Genomic DNA, 15520 nt, shown 5'->3' with positions numbered 1-15520 from the left:
CGCCCGCCGCCGCCCGTCAGGGGCTAGAGGCGGCTGCCGCGAGGGCGCGCGGCGCCGGAGACATGTCCAGGAGGAAACAGAGCAATCCCCGGCAGATCAAGCGTGAGTCAAACTTTGCCCGCGGTGCCCGCCGGACCCCCGCTCGCGCCTAGCCTCCCTGCGCCGCCCCTGTGCGGCCGCCCAGCCCCACTGCGCCCGCGACCTTCACCCCGCGCCGCGCCCCCCGCGCAGAGTGCCAAGCGCGCCGTAATCTAATCTCTGCCGGCGGGCAGGGCCCCCGCGTCTCGTCATGGGCACCCAGGGGGTCCGGGCCCCGAGAGGGTGGCGGGTCCCGAGAGCCGGAAGGAGAGTGACTGGGGGCGCGGCTCCGGCAGAGCCCAGCCACCTCGCGGCCTGCACCTCCCCCGCATCTCAGAGATGGTGCGGCGATAGGGCGGCCCTGATCTGGGCTCAGATAAAGTTTAAAATATTCCATTCTGCAAGTCCCATCCTGATAAGATCGCTCTGTCGGGACGGGCTGAAATTGTGATCTTATCTGGCGCGCTTGACTCTCCCAGGCTTTGTATCTAGAGGCAGAAGGAGAAAGACCTGGGAATAAGGGGTACCTAGGGCCGCGGGGCGGGCCGGCGCCCACCGCAGCGCTGTGACCGCAGAGCGGCGTGGCTGCGGGGAGTGAGCTAGTGAAGGCTGCTGCAGCCCAGGCGCTCGGCACTGGCTGACCAAACCCCCTTTATCCGCCCCAACTCTGGAGTTTTCGATCTGACCTCTGCCTGCTTGGGGACATACGGAGGTCTGACCCACCAACTGCCCCTAACAACGCCACGCGGGCAAATAGTGCCCTTGTGTGCCCATGGGCACCCCTCCTTCCACCCCCGCATCCGAGGGGCTTTTCTGAACCAGCCAGGGACCTCGGGGACTCGAGCGTCGATCCTGCGTGCGTCCAAGTTTCTCGCAGGTCCTCCGTGGGCACTTTCCCGAGTAGGGCAGGCCCTGTACTCCTACATCACCCATGCCCCCACAATAGGAGCTTCTTGTGCTCTCTGGGCCACTAGGTTGCGGGGCCACTTGGCTGCACTAGGAACGAGTAAGCACACAGGAAGAGCTCCTCCCCACGCCACACCAATAATAACTTCGCGCTTCTCCCGACAGGGCGCGGGGCTTCCTCCCTGGAGCTTCCCCCTGGCGGGAGAAACAAGTCATTTGGGCTGCCCACGAGGTGACAAGGGAGGGGGGCATCCGGCTTCCCAGTTCCAGACGCCTGGCTGCCTCCTCTGCCCACATGACGCTGCCACCAGGACCCAATGTGCATTCTAGCCTGTGAGGGTGTCCCTACCACTGAGGTCTCGGGAGAGGGGGACAGAGGCAGGAATCTGGGTTCTGGTAACCCGACTCCCCAAATTCGAGCCGGACCTGTTTTCCGAAAGTCTCCTTCTATCATGTCAACTCAAGTATTAAAGCCACCCACAGGTCCCGATCTGTGCTGGTTCTCTGGTTTCTTTTTCCCCTCCTCCCCTGTGCGCCTCTGCCGGGTTCTGTTCTCGCGTGTATGTGTGTGTGCGTGAGCGTGTGTGTGTGTGTTTCAGCCTGATGAGAAATGCAGATAGCTAGGGCAGGGAGATCTCAGGTTGGGAACGGATCGCCAGCGCTGATAAGGCCGCGGGCGCCCAGCAGAGCCCAACCCACTTGGGTCAGCGAAACCCCGCACTCTGGGAACCGGGACCGGGACTGTGCAGGAGAGCCCCGACCCCCTCACAGTACCCCATGACTGGAGCAGAGGAGGAGAGCAAGCCTGGGGGAGGGCGGGGCCCGGAGCTCTCTCTGTGCAACTCGTGGCCTGGGCTCCTCCTCCCCTAGCAGATCTAAACGCGTTAAGATGCGAACGTTGATTGTCACCAAGCGGCGGCGCCTGCCCGCCCGCTCTCTGCCCAAGGCCGTGCGTGAGGCCCTCGCAGCTGCGCGCCGGCTGCGCTGGCCTCACCTGTGGCGGGTCTCAGGGTGCGGAGGGGAAGCAGGCTGAGCTCTAGGGGCCGCCGCCCTCCACGCCCCCACCAAAGCAGGGTTGCAGCTGCCCGCGCCTCCGTGCGCCTTTTGTTCTGCGCAAAGATAGATGTGCCGCGCTGATAAGGCTTGCAACCGATGGCAGCCGCGATAGCGCTTCCATTTATTAACTTCAAACGTGGGAGAGGGGGGGAGGGCGAGGCAGGAGCGCGGCCCTAGCCGGCCAGATGGCTGACATGATAGGCCGGGCCCCTGGAGGGGGCGAGGGGCAGGGTGTAGCTCGGGACCCTTGGTGCCCGGGTCCGCCAGCTTTCCTCCTGCCCAGTCGATGTAAGCTCCGATAAGGGGGGGCCTAAGCGCGGGCCAGTCCGCCCAATGGCGATTGCCAAGAGTGATAAGACGCCTTATCTACGGCCACCAGGCCCCGCCGGGTTCGAGGCAACAGCAGTGTGGGGGCGTCCGGCGGCAGCAGGGGGCCTGGGCAGCGAAAGAGGGAACAACGGGGGGCGTCCATCTGGGACACTTTCCCAAACACTCTTAATCGGCAAGAAGTTGATCTTCCCCCTGCGGCCAGTGGTACAGTCCATCAAAATGAAAGAAAACTGACTTCGTGCTGCCTGCGGGGAGGGGAGAGAGAGAGGACACTCCTCCCCTCATTCCAATTAGGTTGCACTCAGAGGCCAGGGGCGGTTTGTCACCTGCGAAGGGTGGTTTCCCCTGAATCATGCTGGGTTGCTCTTGGTTCCTGGCAAGTCTTAGGTGTGACTCCCGTGGAGTTTATTGAAGAAAAACTCGAGGTGGTTTCCACTGACCTGACTGCTTTTGGGAAGCCCAGCAGGTACACATCCGGAGAGATCTGTATAGATCTGCCTGAGCAGACAAGTGTTTATTGAGAGTTCGTTAGGTGCTGTGTGCAGTGGAGTGTTTTTTGTTCTCCTGTTGTATGCAGTTCTGTGTTATTGAGTACCTGCTGTATGCAAGCACTGACTCAGCTCTATCCACGGTATGAGGAAGGGAGAGAAGTGGGGAGGCACAAGCAGGTGAGAAGTCTGGGGTCAGGGTCGCTTCTCAGTAGCCGCCCTCTAAAGTGCCAAGAATAGGCCAGCCATGGTTGCACTTCAATGAATAGTAACCTGGCCTCAGTTTTCTGCTTTGGAAAACTGGGCTGTTTGGGGATATGAAGAGCTGAAAGGCAAGATGCCAGTGAGAATGAAGTCAGGAAGGTACTGACATGTAGGGCTGGCCTCAGTTTCCCTCTTTGAAAAATAGGGCTGAGATAAGCACTCAGGGCTACAGGGAGTCCCCAGGTCAGGCAGGAGTTAGTGATCCCAGATGCTTAAAGACCTAGGTCACTGGGCACAGGCTTGGAGGAGGAGTCCCGCCTGGTGCAGCAGCCCTCTGTCTCTGAGGAGGTGTTTTCACACATTCTTACAGTTCAGTTAAGCAAATTATTGGTAGCCACAGGATGACTAATTTGCTCCAAGCTCAGAAGCCATCTGCCAACTCCTTCTAACACCTAACACCCACCCACAGGGCCAATGGTGCTGACAGCAGGGGACAGCCCCATTCCCAGGAGAGCCAGAGTGAAGACCCAGAAGGAGGCTGGGATTGAGCTGTATTTTATGGACACAGAGGGACTGTTTACACAGCATTTCCCACCCCCCTTGTAAGATAGGTGGTGCCTCTGGTCAGGCCCCTCAAGGGCTTTGGTGGCCCATGACACTTCCTGGAGATTCCTCTGCCTCCATGTCTTCCCTTTGTGGCAGTGTCTGTCATCCAGGGCTCAGTGAATGTGAGCTGCCTGCTCTTGACCCTGCTGTCCCAAGCCCTGGTCATCAGCACTGGCCTGGTGCTTGATGGTCCTCTAAAGTACTAGAGCTCAAGCATGGTGCCTATGCAGAGCGGTCCAAGGCAGGAGGCACTCTGTAAGGAACCCTTTCCTGACTCTCGGGAGCCCACATGAGGTCTCCAGTTCTTGTTGGGCCTTCTGATCCCACCTGCCAGTGGCTATCCTACCTTCCTGGAGCGTGAGAGGGCACTAGGTGGACAGCATGGGCAAAAGACAGCAGCATCACTGGTCACGGATGACAACTAAGTGCTTACCCTATGCCAGGCCTGAAAGAACTTACCTAGGCCCCATGCTCACATCGTACCTCCAGGGAAATTGAGTGCTAAAAAATTAGCTTTGTGTCCCAGAAAGTAATGAAGGCAGAGTTGGAAGTATGAAGTGGACACTGCCCCTTGCTGTTGGGACCAGGAACTCCATCAAGGTGTCTCACCATCCTCTGGCTTTTGCCTGCTCTCAGTCACAGTCCTTAATTTTCACATCTGTACAGTGGGCCTATGGGAGGAATGGAGGCCTCTGCAGTCTTTTGCAGCTGCTCTTGCCATTCTGGTGCTCCTCTCTGAGATGCTTCAACTCAAGGGCAGCCCCTGGGGAAGCCTCACCCAGCCCTACCCTGGCCTGAGCCCCGGACCTAGTCCCTCTGGCCCAGCCCCCCCTGGAGGTCACAGGAACCCAGTATGGCACCGATTTAAGTGGGTCAGTTGGGGAGAAAGGAGGAGGAATGTGATGCCATTAATTGTGCCCCTTATCTCCTGTTTCTATGCCAACCAGACGGTCCCGGGGCTTGACGGCTCGTGAATAATACTCTAGGCCAGCCTATCTGCCATCGACAGGCCTCATGGAGGCAGCTGTTGCCTCCCGATTGGTATCACAAAACCCATGGACCCAGCCCACATGGAGCTGCCTGGCCATACTCAGGCCCTGGCTGGTTCTTGCCCACCTGCCCACCATCCCCCTGAGGCTGCCTGGAGGTGCCTATGGTCCCTGTTCCCATTTCACAGATGGGGAAACTGAGACCACAGACACACACACACACATTGCTTTATAGACCTCTTCTGGCTGAAGGTGTGGCAAAGTGAGGGACAGCAGCATCACTGGTCTCCAGGAATCATGTCATACATACCCTACTCTCTCCCATCTGTCAGGCCATGTGACCTTGGCAGGCCCCATCCCTGTGAGGCTCACCATGTGTTGTTAGTGGGAGAGCCAGCCCATAAGTAAGAGCTCAACTGTCTGCAGGTTACAAGTGTGTACATGGCCCCTCAGTGGGGTAGAGGCAGCATAGTGGGGCTTGGGCTCCAGTAGAGTTATGGGGGCCCCGTTCAGGCATCTTCAGCCTCAGTGCTTTTACAGGGCTGCTCTTACAAGTCTGTCTCAGTTGTGTACCATTCCTTGGGCCCACCAAAGCCAGATGTTTGCTAGGAGGTTCTGCCCCTCTTATTGCCCATAGGACTGTGGGAAAGGCCTGTTAGGAGAGCAGGAACTTTGCTTTCCCATCCACAATGTGGGGGTGACAGTGCCTGTCTCCCAAAGCAGCTGTAGCCCCTCCCCTACTGCCCCCTTCCCTTCCCTCTCTCCTCCATCTCTTCATGATCAGGTCAGGTCTGGTTTCCAGTCTAACTGAGATGGGACATCCCTGTTCCCAGGCTCTTTCCCATGAGATCTCAGCATGTTACATACAGGGGTCCTGCTCTTTGGCCCACAGTGTGGAATAGACGTAGGGTCCAGGTATCTTCCCTATTACTGGCCAGCCTCTCCCTCCTGCATATTGGCACTGATTTGTCAAGGGAGCACCTGAACTGTGCAACCTCGGTGTGCAGCTTGCCTTCTGTGAGCTAGTGATTCCTTGTCAGAGAGGACAAGAGTAGAGCTTTCCGTGATCTTCCTTCACACACCTCTGTCCTCTTCTCCCCTCTGTGCTCTGCAGTGTCCAGATCCAGGCAGCCAAGTGGAACCCCCTGGATCTCCCAGGTTAGTGCCCATCTACAGAGGAGCTAGTAGTCTGGTGAGGGAGAGAAGGCATGGGCAGAATGGGGGAGCAAGGGGCCACCGGAAGGTCAAGAAGCTGTTCATGGCATGTAGAACTGCCTGAATGGAGCCCCGCCATGTCTCAGCTCGCTGCCTCTACCCCACTGAGGGGCCATGTACACACTCGTAACCTGCAGGAAGCTGAGCTCTTACCTATGGGCTGGCTCCCCCACTAATGACACATGGTAAGCATGGTGAGCCCCACAGGGATGGGGCCTGCCAAGGTCACATGGCCTGGCAGGAAAATGCCCCTGTTCAACTTCACATGAGGATGTCTAGGCCCAGGAGCTCAGACCTTCCCTGACCAGGGCCCAACAAACCACAGGGGCTGCTGAGAGCCCAGGCAAACAGAAGCAGCCCATACTGGTGCCTGGTGACACCTGCAGTGCTGGCTAGGGCTGTCCCCAAGAGGCCAGTGACTACCCTTCCCCACCGTCCCCATTCCAGTTGTGCGTTCATCCTTCGTATATGGCACTAACTTTAGGATACTCAGCTCCCAGCCCCAGCTTCTTCCCAGGGGCCTCATTCAGTGTCTTCCCAGTGCTCGGCCAGCCTGGATTCTCTAACCTGAAGAATGGAAACAGCAGAGCCTACCCTGTCCAGTGGTGTTCACCACTTAAGCAGGGGCGGTATACAGTAGGTACTTAAGGGACAGTGCTGTTCAGAGTAGACCCAGCCCAAGGGACCCTTGGTGGCATGACTCCCATCACCTGTGAACTCTAGGCTACAAGCAAGCCCTTGCCTAAAGCCAGACAGCCACAGACAGGTCCCCCATGGAGGGAGGCTCAGCCTGGCTTCTCAGCAGACCTATGTGTAAGAGGCCTCTCCTGCCTCAGTTTCTACTTGCAGAAAGAGCAATAAGAGCACCTCTTTGTTGTGGCCATAGGGGGAGCTTGGAGGTGCACACTGAAGTGCCAGGCGGCTTGTTACCGGGTGGACACTGCCAGTCCTGCTGCCTTTGGTGTTGGCATATGCCAGAAGCCTGAGGGTCGTGTGCTGCACACGACCCTGGTGGCCTTTTCCCACCCCTGCTATGAGTGAGAACATCAAGGCCTTGCCCAAGGCCGGCCAATACAGAAGCTGGGTCTGTGGCCAGGGTGGAGAGTCTCTGAGCAGAGATCTGTAACCCACAGTGTCAACCGCGCCATCTTGCATGTCTCTGGGGCCTCTGCAGGCTGGCTTTCCCCTTCTCCCTCCTCAGCAGTCCTCGGGGCAAAAATGTGGTACTGATGTTATGCAGAATTGGGTAGACACATCAGCAGCGCGGGTCCCCCCCTCCCGTCTCAAGTACCCCCTTGTCCTTTGCCTGCTTCAGCTGGCAGTGACCTCTAAGCCTCAGCTTTTGCATCTGTGAAATGAGTGTTCTGCAGCCTCTCTGAGCCAGTGAGGCATAGACTGGTCCCCATGCCTTGACCAAGGGCTGCAGTAGACCCAGCTGGTGTCACCCATCCCTGACCATCACTGAGTGCTCCCGTGTACTCAGTACTTTCTCCACATCTCTAAGCATCTCTCTAGGTACTTCCTTTGGTTGGGGTTCTCCCTTTTACTCAGAAGAAATAGAGGATTGGAGTGCTTTTTTTTTTTTTTTTGGTCCTTAAGAAATGGAGGATCAGAGATGCTGCCTCAGGGTCTCACAGCTATATATGAGGTTCTCACTATGGAAAGAGAGCCTGCCTGGGATGGTATGCATAGCCCTGTCTGCTCCTGCCATACAGGTGGGTGCACTGTACGGCTTTGGGGTCCTCGTGTGAGTCCCAACCTTCTGAGCCTCAGTTTCCCTACTACACATAGCACTATGATGCCTACCTGGTGGGAGACAAGGATTAAAGAGAACTGACAGAGGAGACATGGCCAGCAAGAGCAAGTGAAGAGGGAAAAGGGGCCATTGTCCCCTCCCTCTACTGCTGATGGCCCGTCCCCACATGTCTGTAATTCTGTCTCCCGGAGACATCTTCTTGCCAGTTCCTCCTGACATCTGACTTCAAGCCCTATAGCTTTCCATCTGCCCTTAGGTTTATACTTGCCTCAGTTCCCTATTCTCTCACCCCAGGAGGAAAGAAGGAGGCCAGGGCTAAGGGTCTCAGATGGCTCTTTCCTGCAGAACTTCCTTTGCTGTTTAGGAACAAGGTATCCATCCCCACCTTGCTGGACTGGCCCCCAGTGAGGGGCAGGGCCTACAGCTACCCCTCTAGGACCCCTCTGGTTTCTGGCACACAGAAATTTGTGATGGGAGAGGAAACTGGGGCTCAAAGCCCTGGGCACCACTGGTGTGGGTGACCCCACCCAGTCTCCCCACACTCAGCTATCACAGGTATCACTGTGAGCACATGCCAAGTGTGCCCCAGCCCAGCTTTGTGTCTACGCCCACTAGCCTGAATAGACCTGGACTCAAGGCCCAGATGGGGAAACCAAGGCTTAGAAAGTTCCAGGATCAGATAGATCCTTGGGAGAGCCACCATCTGGATGTTTGGGGTGGGAAAGAGCAATGGCCACTGATTGCTGGTAGGTCAGGGAGGGAGCAGCCACACCCATTTTCAAACCCAGAGTCCGAGGCTCTCAAGTGGGTCTCAACCACAGCCAGCTCTGGTCTCCACATTGTTCCCCACTGTGTGACTTTGAGCCACGGTTTTAGCAAAGATCAGAGCTGTATAGACTCACTGGGCCTCACTCCTCTGCTGCCTTTATGCCTCTTGCCTCCTTCCACTTCCTGGGCCACCATAGCACCTCCTGCCTTGGTTTTCCCCATTGAGTCCCACACCCAGCTTGACCAAGTACAGTTGCCCAGGGACGGGGCACCCAAACACTCGCCTGGCAGCCTGGACAGTCCATGGACGTCAGGCCTTCACCCAGCTGGCCAGCCAGCCCTCTCCTGGTCCTCCCTGCACTGCCTCTGGTCCCAGCCTCCTCCGGCGCAGGTTTCAGCTCCTGTGATAACTCGGAAAGTTGAACTGGCCCCATTACTGCACTGAGATGGTTGGCAAGATACGGCTCGATAATGGAGGAGATACCCACGTCTCGGTGGCCAGCGGCCTGGGCTCCCGCCCATTAACATTCCCCACCAGCGATCCGCGCTATCTCCTCTCCTTCCACTCCTCCCGCAGATAAGAATGGAAATTCTGACTTCATAGCTCGCTGATTAAAGTGTCTGGATTTCTTGATAATACACAGATAAATTATGTTTTTGAAAAGGAAGGTAGGGAGGAGGGCGGAGAGAAAGGGGCCCTAGAGGGGAGCCCTTGGCCGACTCTGAGGAGATGGCTCTCCCAGCCTCTAGGCCAGGCTGGGAAGCCACCAAATGTCCAGCCACTGAAACTGTGGCCAGACCCAGTTAGGTCCATCAGGCCCCACTCAGAGAAGACACTGGTACACAGATACCCAGGCCATAGTGTCCAGCCTCCAGGACTGATGACAGCCCCTGGCACACACACACACAGCTTTGGGCAGATCTCCATACCAACGTGGCCTTGTTTGCCCAGCAGACATGGTGCCTCTGCAGCCTCACCAGGAAGCTTTGCCTGTGTGCCCTGCTGCCCTGCAGTGCCTGGTTAGACCATAGGTGGTTCAGTAAATGTCAAGGTGCCTATGCAAAGCCACGCCCACCGGCTGTGAGGGCTCTGCTCTGCAGCACTCAGAAGCCCAATTGGCTCCAGGCCTGTCTTCAGCCATCATGCCTCCCAGCTCGGCCCAGCTGCCACTTGTGACAGGCGGCACCCAGATGGGACTCGGGTGCCATTGCAAGCTTGTCTGGATAAAGCTGCCTCCTTCAGCTGATCCGAGATTCTCGCTGATGGTGTGATGCGCCAAGATTAGGGCTGCGCCAGGCTAATCCTCCTGCTGAGGGACAGGTAAGGCAGCCATGGGGGAGTGAGGCACCTGCTGTGTGGGAAGAGAAACCAAGGCCTGTCAGCCCCAACACCTCTTGGGGCAGTGGCCAGGCCAAGCTGGCCCCACTGGCAGGAAGCCCCCGTGGAAGGCCAGCTGGGCCCAGTGGGGTGGGAGCACTCAGCTCTGCCCCTGTCCTGTGTATATAAAATCACTCCTGAGAACTGAAACACTGGAATCCCAGAGATGGGAAGGCCTGAGGAGGGCAGGAACTTTCCTGTGTGGTCCTGGGTCTTCCTAGGTATGTATGATCCCAGTGATGGCCATACTGAGGATAGTGATCATGATTGAGTTCTGTATACACTCTTGGGCTTATCCTGCCTATGACACTGAGTCCTCCCATTATCCCTCATTTCTCTTCTAATGACTCAAGGCTCAGAGAGGTTGAATAAATCGCCCAAGGTCACACAGCACAGGAGGTACTCTGACCTAGAGGCTCTGTCTAAATCTGAGTCTCCATCTATCTAAAGGTTCTGGGGTATTTGCAGAATAACCCCCCGGACACACCTCTATAAAGGGGCCTGGTCCCTCCACTTCAAAAGGAAGGAGTGGGTACAGAGAGGGCCGTGTTCAGCACTATCCAGCCCTATCCCTGGATCAGTGCAAATCGGTCTGGCTGGCCTTGAACTCAGAGACCCTCTTGTCTCTGCCTCCTGAGTGCTGGGATTAAAGACGTGCACCACCATGTCTGGCTAAATCGGTGTGTCTATGCTCTTGCTTATTGCTTGTTCTCATTTCATGTGCCCCACAGGCTCCTTGGGTGAGAAAGTTGGTTTGAGAGTCTGGAGAGACAGCTCGGTCAGTAAAGCGCTCTCCACACAAGTGCAAGGACCAGCGCAGATCTCTATACAAAAGAGCCGGGCCTGGCAGTGTGCACCTGCAGCTCCCGTGCTGAGCAGGCTGAGACATGCTGCCTCTGGGAGCTACTGTAGCCCTCTAAGACAAACAGCTCCCACAGGACTCTGGGCTGAGGTGTCAGGCTCAGCGTTTCTGATTACTACCACCTGGATGATTCTAGAATGTTTGTCAGCCTGGGTCATGATCCCCACCACCACCAATCACCAGAATTTCATACCTGGAGTGTCACAGGAGTCACACACTGAACCAACCAACCCAGGGACATGAGAGGGGGTTAGGGTCTAGCCTACCCATCATCCTTCAGGCATCTCCTTATTCTGAGCCTCAGTTTCTAAATCTGTAAGCAGGGCTGTAGATACTAAGACTGCATCCCGCAGACCCTGGACCTGCTCCGCAGAACCTCAGCCATGTTTGCTGGTCACCCCATGGGCCCCGTGCCCCCTAGCTGTGCCCACGTTGTGAGCCTCCAGGCCAGAGAGACGTAGCTGGGCTCTCAGTTCCATCTGCCCTGGCTGTCTAGGCACCTCACTTCCCTGGGTCTGGCTACCTCACCCATCAAACAAGGCAGTGGGTGTCCTTGCAGGTCCTTGTGAGGAGCTGATGTGGCAGAGCTTGGGGACCCTGGAATCCCGGCAGACAGGTACCTTAGGACCCCCACCCTCCCAGGTGCTCCTCGGGGCCTGTGTCTCCCTTTCTGGCTGGTGCCTGAAAGAGAGAGGCCTCCTCCCTAAGCTCCACGGGTGTGGGAGGGATTGGGGTGGGTGTGTTCCGCCCTCCCAGGCCCCCAACAAAAAGAAGAAAGAAAAGGAACCTTGATAAAAAGAGCGATAGGCGCCATGCGTGGAGGAGCCGCTATCGCCCCATCTATCTGCCTGCTCACTCGCGGTTCTTTTCCTTATCTCACCCCTCCAAATGCCAGGAACAAAAGCGTTGCAGACTTACACATACTGCCAAGCCCATGGCCCACCTTGGGCTGCCAGGAGAGATGGCCCCTACATCTAAAGGAAAAGTTAGGCCCCTCACTCTCACCATTTTGCAAAGGGAAGATCCAAATGGCCCGTTCTGAGACATGACAGCCGGGATGGAGTTGTCCAGGAGTGGACGCCTCCTAGGGGTGGGGGAGGTCCCCATAATACCCCTTGCATGTTGGCTCTGTGACCGTGCGTCAGGACCTTCTCTCTAAGGCACCCAGGATGGATTTAAGTTGTCCAGGATAGTTACAGTGAGGCCTGAGTGGAACCAGTGTTCCCCGTAAAGTTCCTTTCTGCCTGAATCATCCAGAATCTAACGCTTCCCACAACACCCCCCAGACTCAGTCCTACCTCTGCCTCCCACCCCTTCACCTCCACAAACTCCAAAGCCCTATAGATGTCTTAACTTCCTCAGCTCCTAAGAGAAGCACCACTGAGCCCCCCTACCCCCTGCAGAACAGAACATAGGTTCCTCCCACCACTGTCCAGCCCCTGCTAGCAGCCAATGAAAACAGAGTGCAAATGGGCAGACCTGAGGCTCAGGCATTGGCTGAAGCTCCATGGAGGGGGTGGGGCCTTACCTTAAAATGAGTGTGCACCTGTCCAGCCTAGACCCACAGGGTGGAAGTCCTCCCAGGCTTCTGAACCTTCCTCAGGATCCTTGTGTTTACCTCGGACAGGCTGACCTTTGAGTAACTTCTGTTGACCTCAGAGCCTAGGCCACACCCTTGGGCGCCAGGACCTGAGCATTCCACAAACAGTGCCGTCAGCTCCAGTGACAAATGAGAATGAGGAGGTGAGAAGTGGGGTAAGGACAGACAGCAAAGGCTGGCAGCTCCCCCTATCTCCCTCCAGACCCTGCTCCTGTTATTGTCACCATCTCCTCCTGCTCCCCAGTGACTTCCTGGGAACCTTGATGTCCAGGCCTCTGTGGCCCCAGGCTCTGGTGAGGCCAGATCTTGTGTCCAAGGTGAGATCACACCTTGGCTTCCTAATCTGTAAAACGGAAAAGAAACCTAGTCCCTCAGCCTGCCAGGCTGGTTTCTGGACCCCTACCCTGCCCCAGGCCTCGGTTACCCCACCCAAATCATGGGGCCATTGTAATGCAGCAATGTCTAAAGCTGCTCATTCCATGCCTGTTTTTTTTTTTTCCTGTTTTTTTTTTTTTTTTTTTCCAAAGCCGGTGGAGATGGGAACCTGACTTTGCCTCCATCCTCTCCACTCCTCAATATACTGTGTTGCAGGGTTGGACCCACAGTCACAGCAGGGGGTCATTGACTCCCACAGCACCCTCAAGCCATAGGTGTGGTGTTTTTTAAAAATGTGTAAGTGCAAAATAGTGGTGGGATAAGGTCCACCAGAGAGCTTGGGCTGAGACCTACGGGAAGAAGAGTGAGCAGTGACCTCAGGACCTCAGTCTTGGCCCCCACACTCTGGGTCTCTGTCACCTGTTTTTATAAAATGGGTGTGAGGGTCGGAAGCACATGACTATACTACACCATCACAAGGCCTTCCAGGGCCAGCCTCAGTCTCTGCTGAAGGACTTCCTTCTCACATGGGCAGCTCTGCCCTCCCCCAAAAGCACAGGGTGTCTATTACTGGGTAAAGGCTACCTGCTTGGTTCCTAGATCAGCCTTGTCTGTCTCCGGAGGAAAAGGAAGGAGGGGTCAAGTCAGCCTGAGACGCTGGCATTACCACAGACAGAGGAGTCTGAGGGATCAGCCAAGTGCTCTGATACAGAGACAGGGAAGGGACCAGGACTGGTGCACTGATGGTGTGGAAGCCCCACAGTGTGGAGAGCATTCTTTTTCTTTCTCTCTCTTTTTTTTCTTTTTTGGTTTTTTTCGAGACAGAGTTTCTCTATGTAGCTTTGCGCCTTTTCTGGCTCTCGCTCTGTAGACCAAGCTGGCCTCGAACTCACAAAGATCCTCCCTGCCTCTGCCTCCTGAGTGCTGGGATTAAAGGCGTGTGCCACGTGCGCCACCACCGCCCGGCAGCGAGAGCATTCTTGAATCAGAGATGGAGGGGCAGACGCTGAGCAGGGTTGGGTTGGGTGAGGGGTGTGTAGATGCCGATGGTGTTGGTGAGGATGTGAAAGGCACATAACACAGGGTCTCATGTGTGAGCAGGGCACTGAGAGGTTGGAGCACCCATAGTGGGTTTGGGCTAAGTGCTCAGAGCACTGTGCTCTGCCTGACTACCACAGCCGCTGTGGGGTCAAGGTGGGCTTGGAGAGGAGAGGGTCCAGCCAGCCTGCTGAGTGGATGGCTTGTCACACAGGAGCCGTCTCCTTCTAAGCAGCCATCTGCCTCCATCCCTCTGACCCGTACCACGCAGCGACGGCTCCATTAGTGAGACCTGCTCACATCGCTCAGCGCTTATCACCCATCTAGAGAGAGAATCACTCCAGGCCTCAGCGCCCATCTCCACCGTTTTGTTTCCTCCTCTCTTGCTCGAGGCTCTGAGCTGTGGCCTCAGCCGCCCCTGCCTGGCACGTGGCCTCCACAGCCCCAGGTCCCATCCTGGCACAAGGCCCCCAGTCCACTCACTGACCATCCTCAGGGTGCACAGCTCCAACCCCTGTGGTGTCCTGGGCCCTCCCCCATGCTGCCCCTCCCCCAGAAGCATAGGCCATGGGTTCCTGGAGTGAAACAATCTTGTGTAATCTATCAGTGGCTATCAGGCCCATCGAGGGGAGGGACGGGAGTGGCTGGGCCTAGAGATGGCGCCAACCTTTAGCGTTGATAAAGTTTCCGAGTTCAGCTGTGATGAATGTTGAGTAAGCGCAGGCCGCAGATAGGATGTGGACTTGGCAGGCCCGAGGCTCCGGCTGAAACCAATCTCTCTCTATCAGCCAGGCTGGGCTTTCTCAGGCCCCGGGCCCTCTTCCCTCCTCCTAGCCTCCCTTTCTCTCAGCCTTGCCCCACCCAGGTCCCTACCCCTGGGGACAGGGTAGGAGACCAACTTGCCGGTTAGATCTGGCCTGAGAGAGGGACCAGGCTCAGGCCAAGGGGAAGATCCTGAGGACCCTCAGGGTGCAAGGGCCCAGTACACACCCCACCGCCACCGACAGGCTCTGCGTCCTCAAGTTTGGCATCTGGTGGCGCGGCTCACAGTACCCAGATTAAACCTTAGCTCCCTTCCAGGCCTTTAGCCCTGGGAGCTCAGCTGGGACTTTCTGTGCCCCCTCCCCGCCCTAGGCCTTCCTGCACACACTGCCTGAGTGCCCTCCCTGGGGTGTTCTCAGTTGTAGCTTAAAGGCCACCTCCTCTGAGAAGCCCCAGTACCCCCACATCCCCTGTGGACTGAGCCAGCCCTCCGAGGTACAGAGGCCTATATCCCTGTCTCCATCCCAGACTGAATGTCCTTTCTTGTCTGCACAGTCAGTCCCCAGCCTGGGATGGACCTTCCTGGAACTTCCTGATCCCTCCAGAGCCTCTCCATCTGCTCCTCACCAAAGCTCTGTAAGGTCCGGTGTGGGCCCCTGAACCTTGCAGCCTGGCCAGCTCTCCATTATGTATGTCCCCGAATAACAGTGTGAGCAGCTACCCTGAGGCCCCGTGGTGGCTAGGATGGCTGCCTTCTGCCTCAGTTTCCTCGTCTGCCCATGGAATCAACATCCTTGCAGGGTGGTGCTAGTAAGGCTCTGACGACCCAAGTGAGTTGTTGAGGGCAGTGTGCATGTGTCTACAAGGATCTGGGCAAACGGAGCCGAAGCTTCCAAAGATGACAGACAACCATGGAGGGGGCAGGAGACATCTCCACAAAACAGTGTCCTGACTCCAGGACAGCTAGCAGAACCCAGGCTCTGGCTCCAGGAATAGACATAGGGACCCGGGATGGACAGAAACAGAGGTGGGAAGGAAGATGTGAGGTCAAGGAGGGAAACTGAGGCCCAGCAAGGGTAGAAGCAAGACCTCAGTCCTGAGAGCCTCAT

At 56.8% G+C, this 15520-nt stretch overlaps 1 protein-coding gene across 1 annotated transcript in view; it reads left to right on the top strand.

The window, feature by feature from the left end:
- Zfpm1 (zinc finger protein, FOG family member 1) overlaps positions 1–15520 on the top strand; it is a 61120-nt gene continuing 45600 nt past the window's right edge. The window contains exon 1 of the mRNA XM_059263885.1: positions 1–102. Coding sequence (XP_059119868.1) covers positions 63–102 — 40 coding nt within the window. The 5' untranslated portion in view covers positions 1–62. The remainder of the gene's footprint in view (positions 103–15520) is intronic.

Source organism: Peromyscus eremicus, chromosome 5 (genome assembly GCF_949786415.1).
Source record: "Peromyscus eremicus chromosome 5, PerEre_H2_v1, whole genome shotgun sequence".
Lineage (NCBI taxonomy): Eukaryota > Metazoa > Chordata > Mammalia > Rodentia > Cricetidae > Peromyscus > Peromyscus eremicus.
Note: the sequence above shows the minus strand (reverse complement) of the source record. Positions and strands in the feature narration are given on the sequence as shown.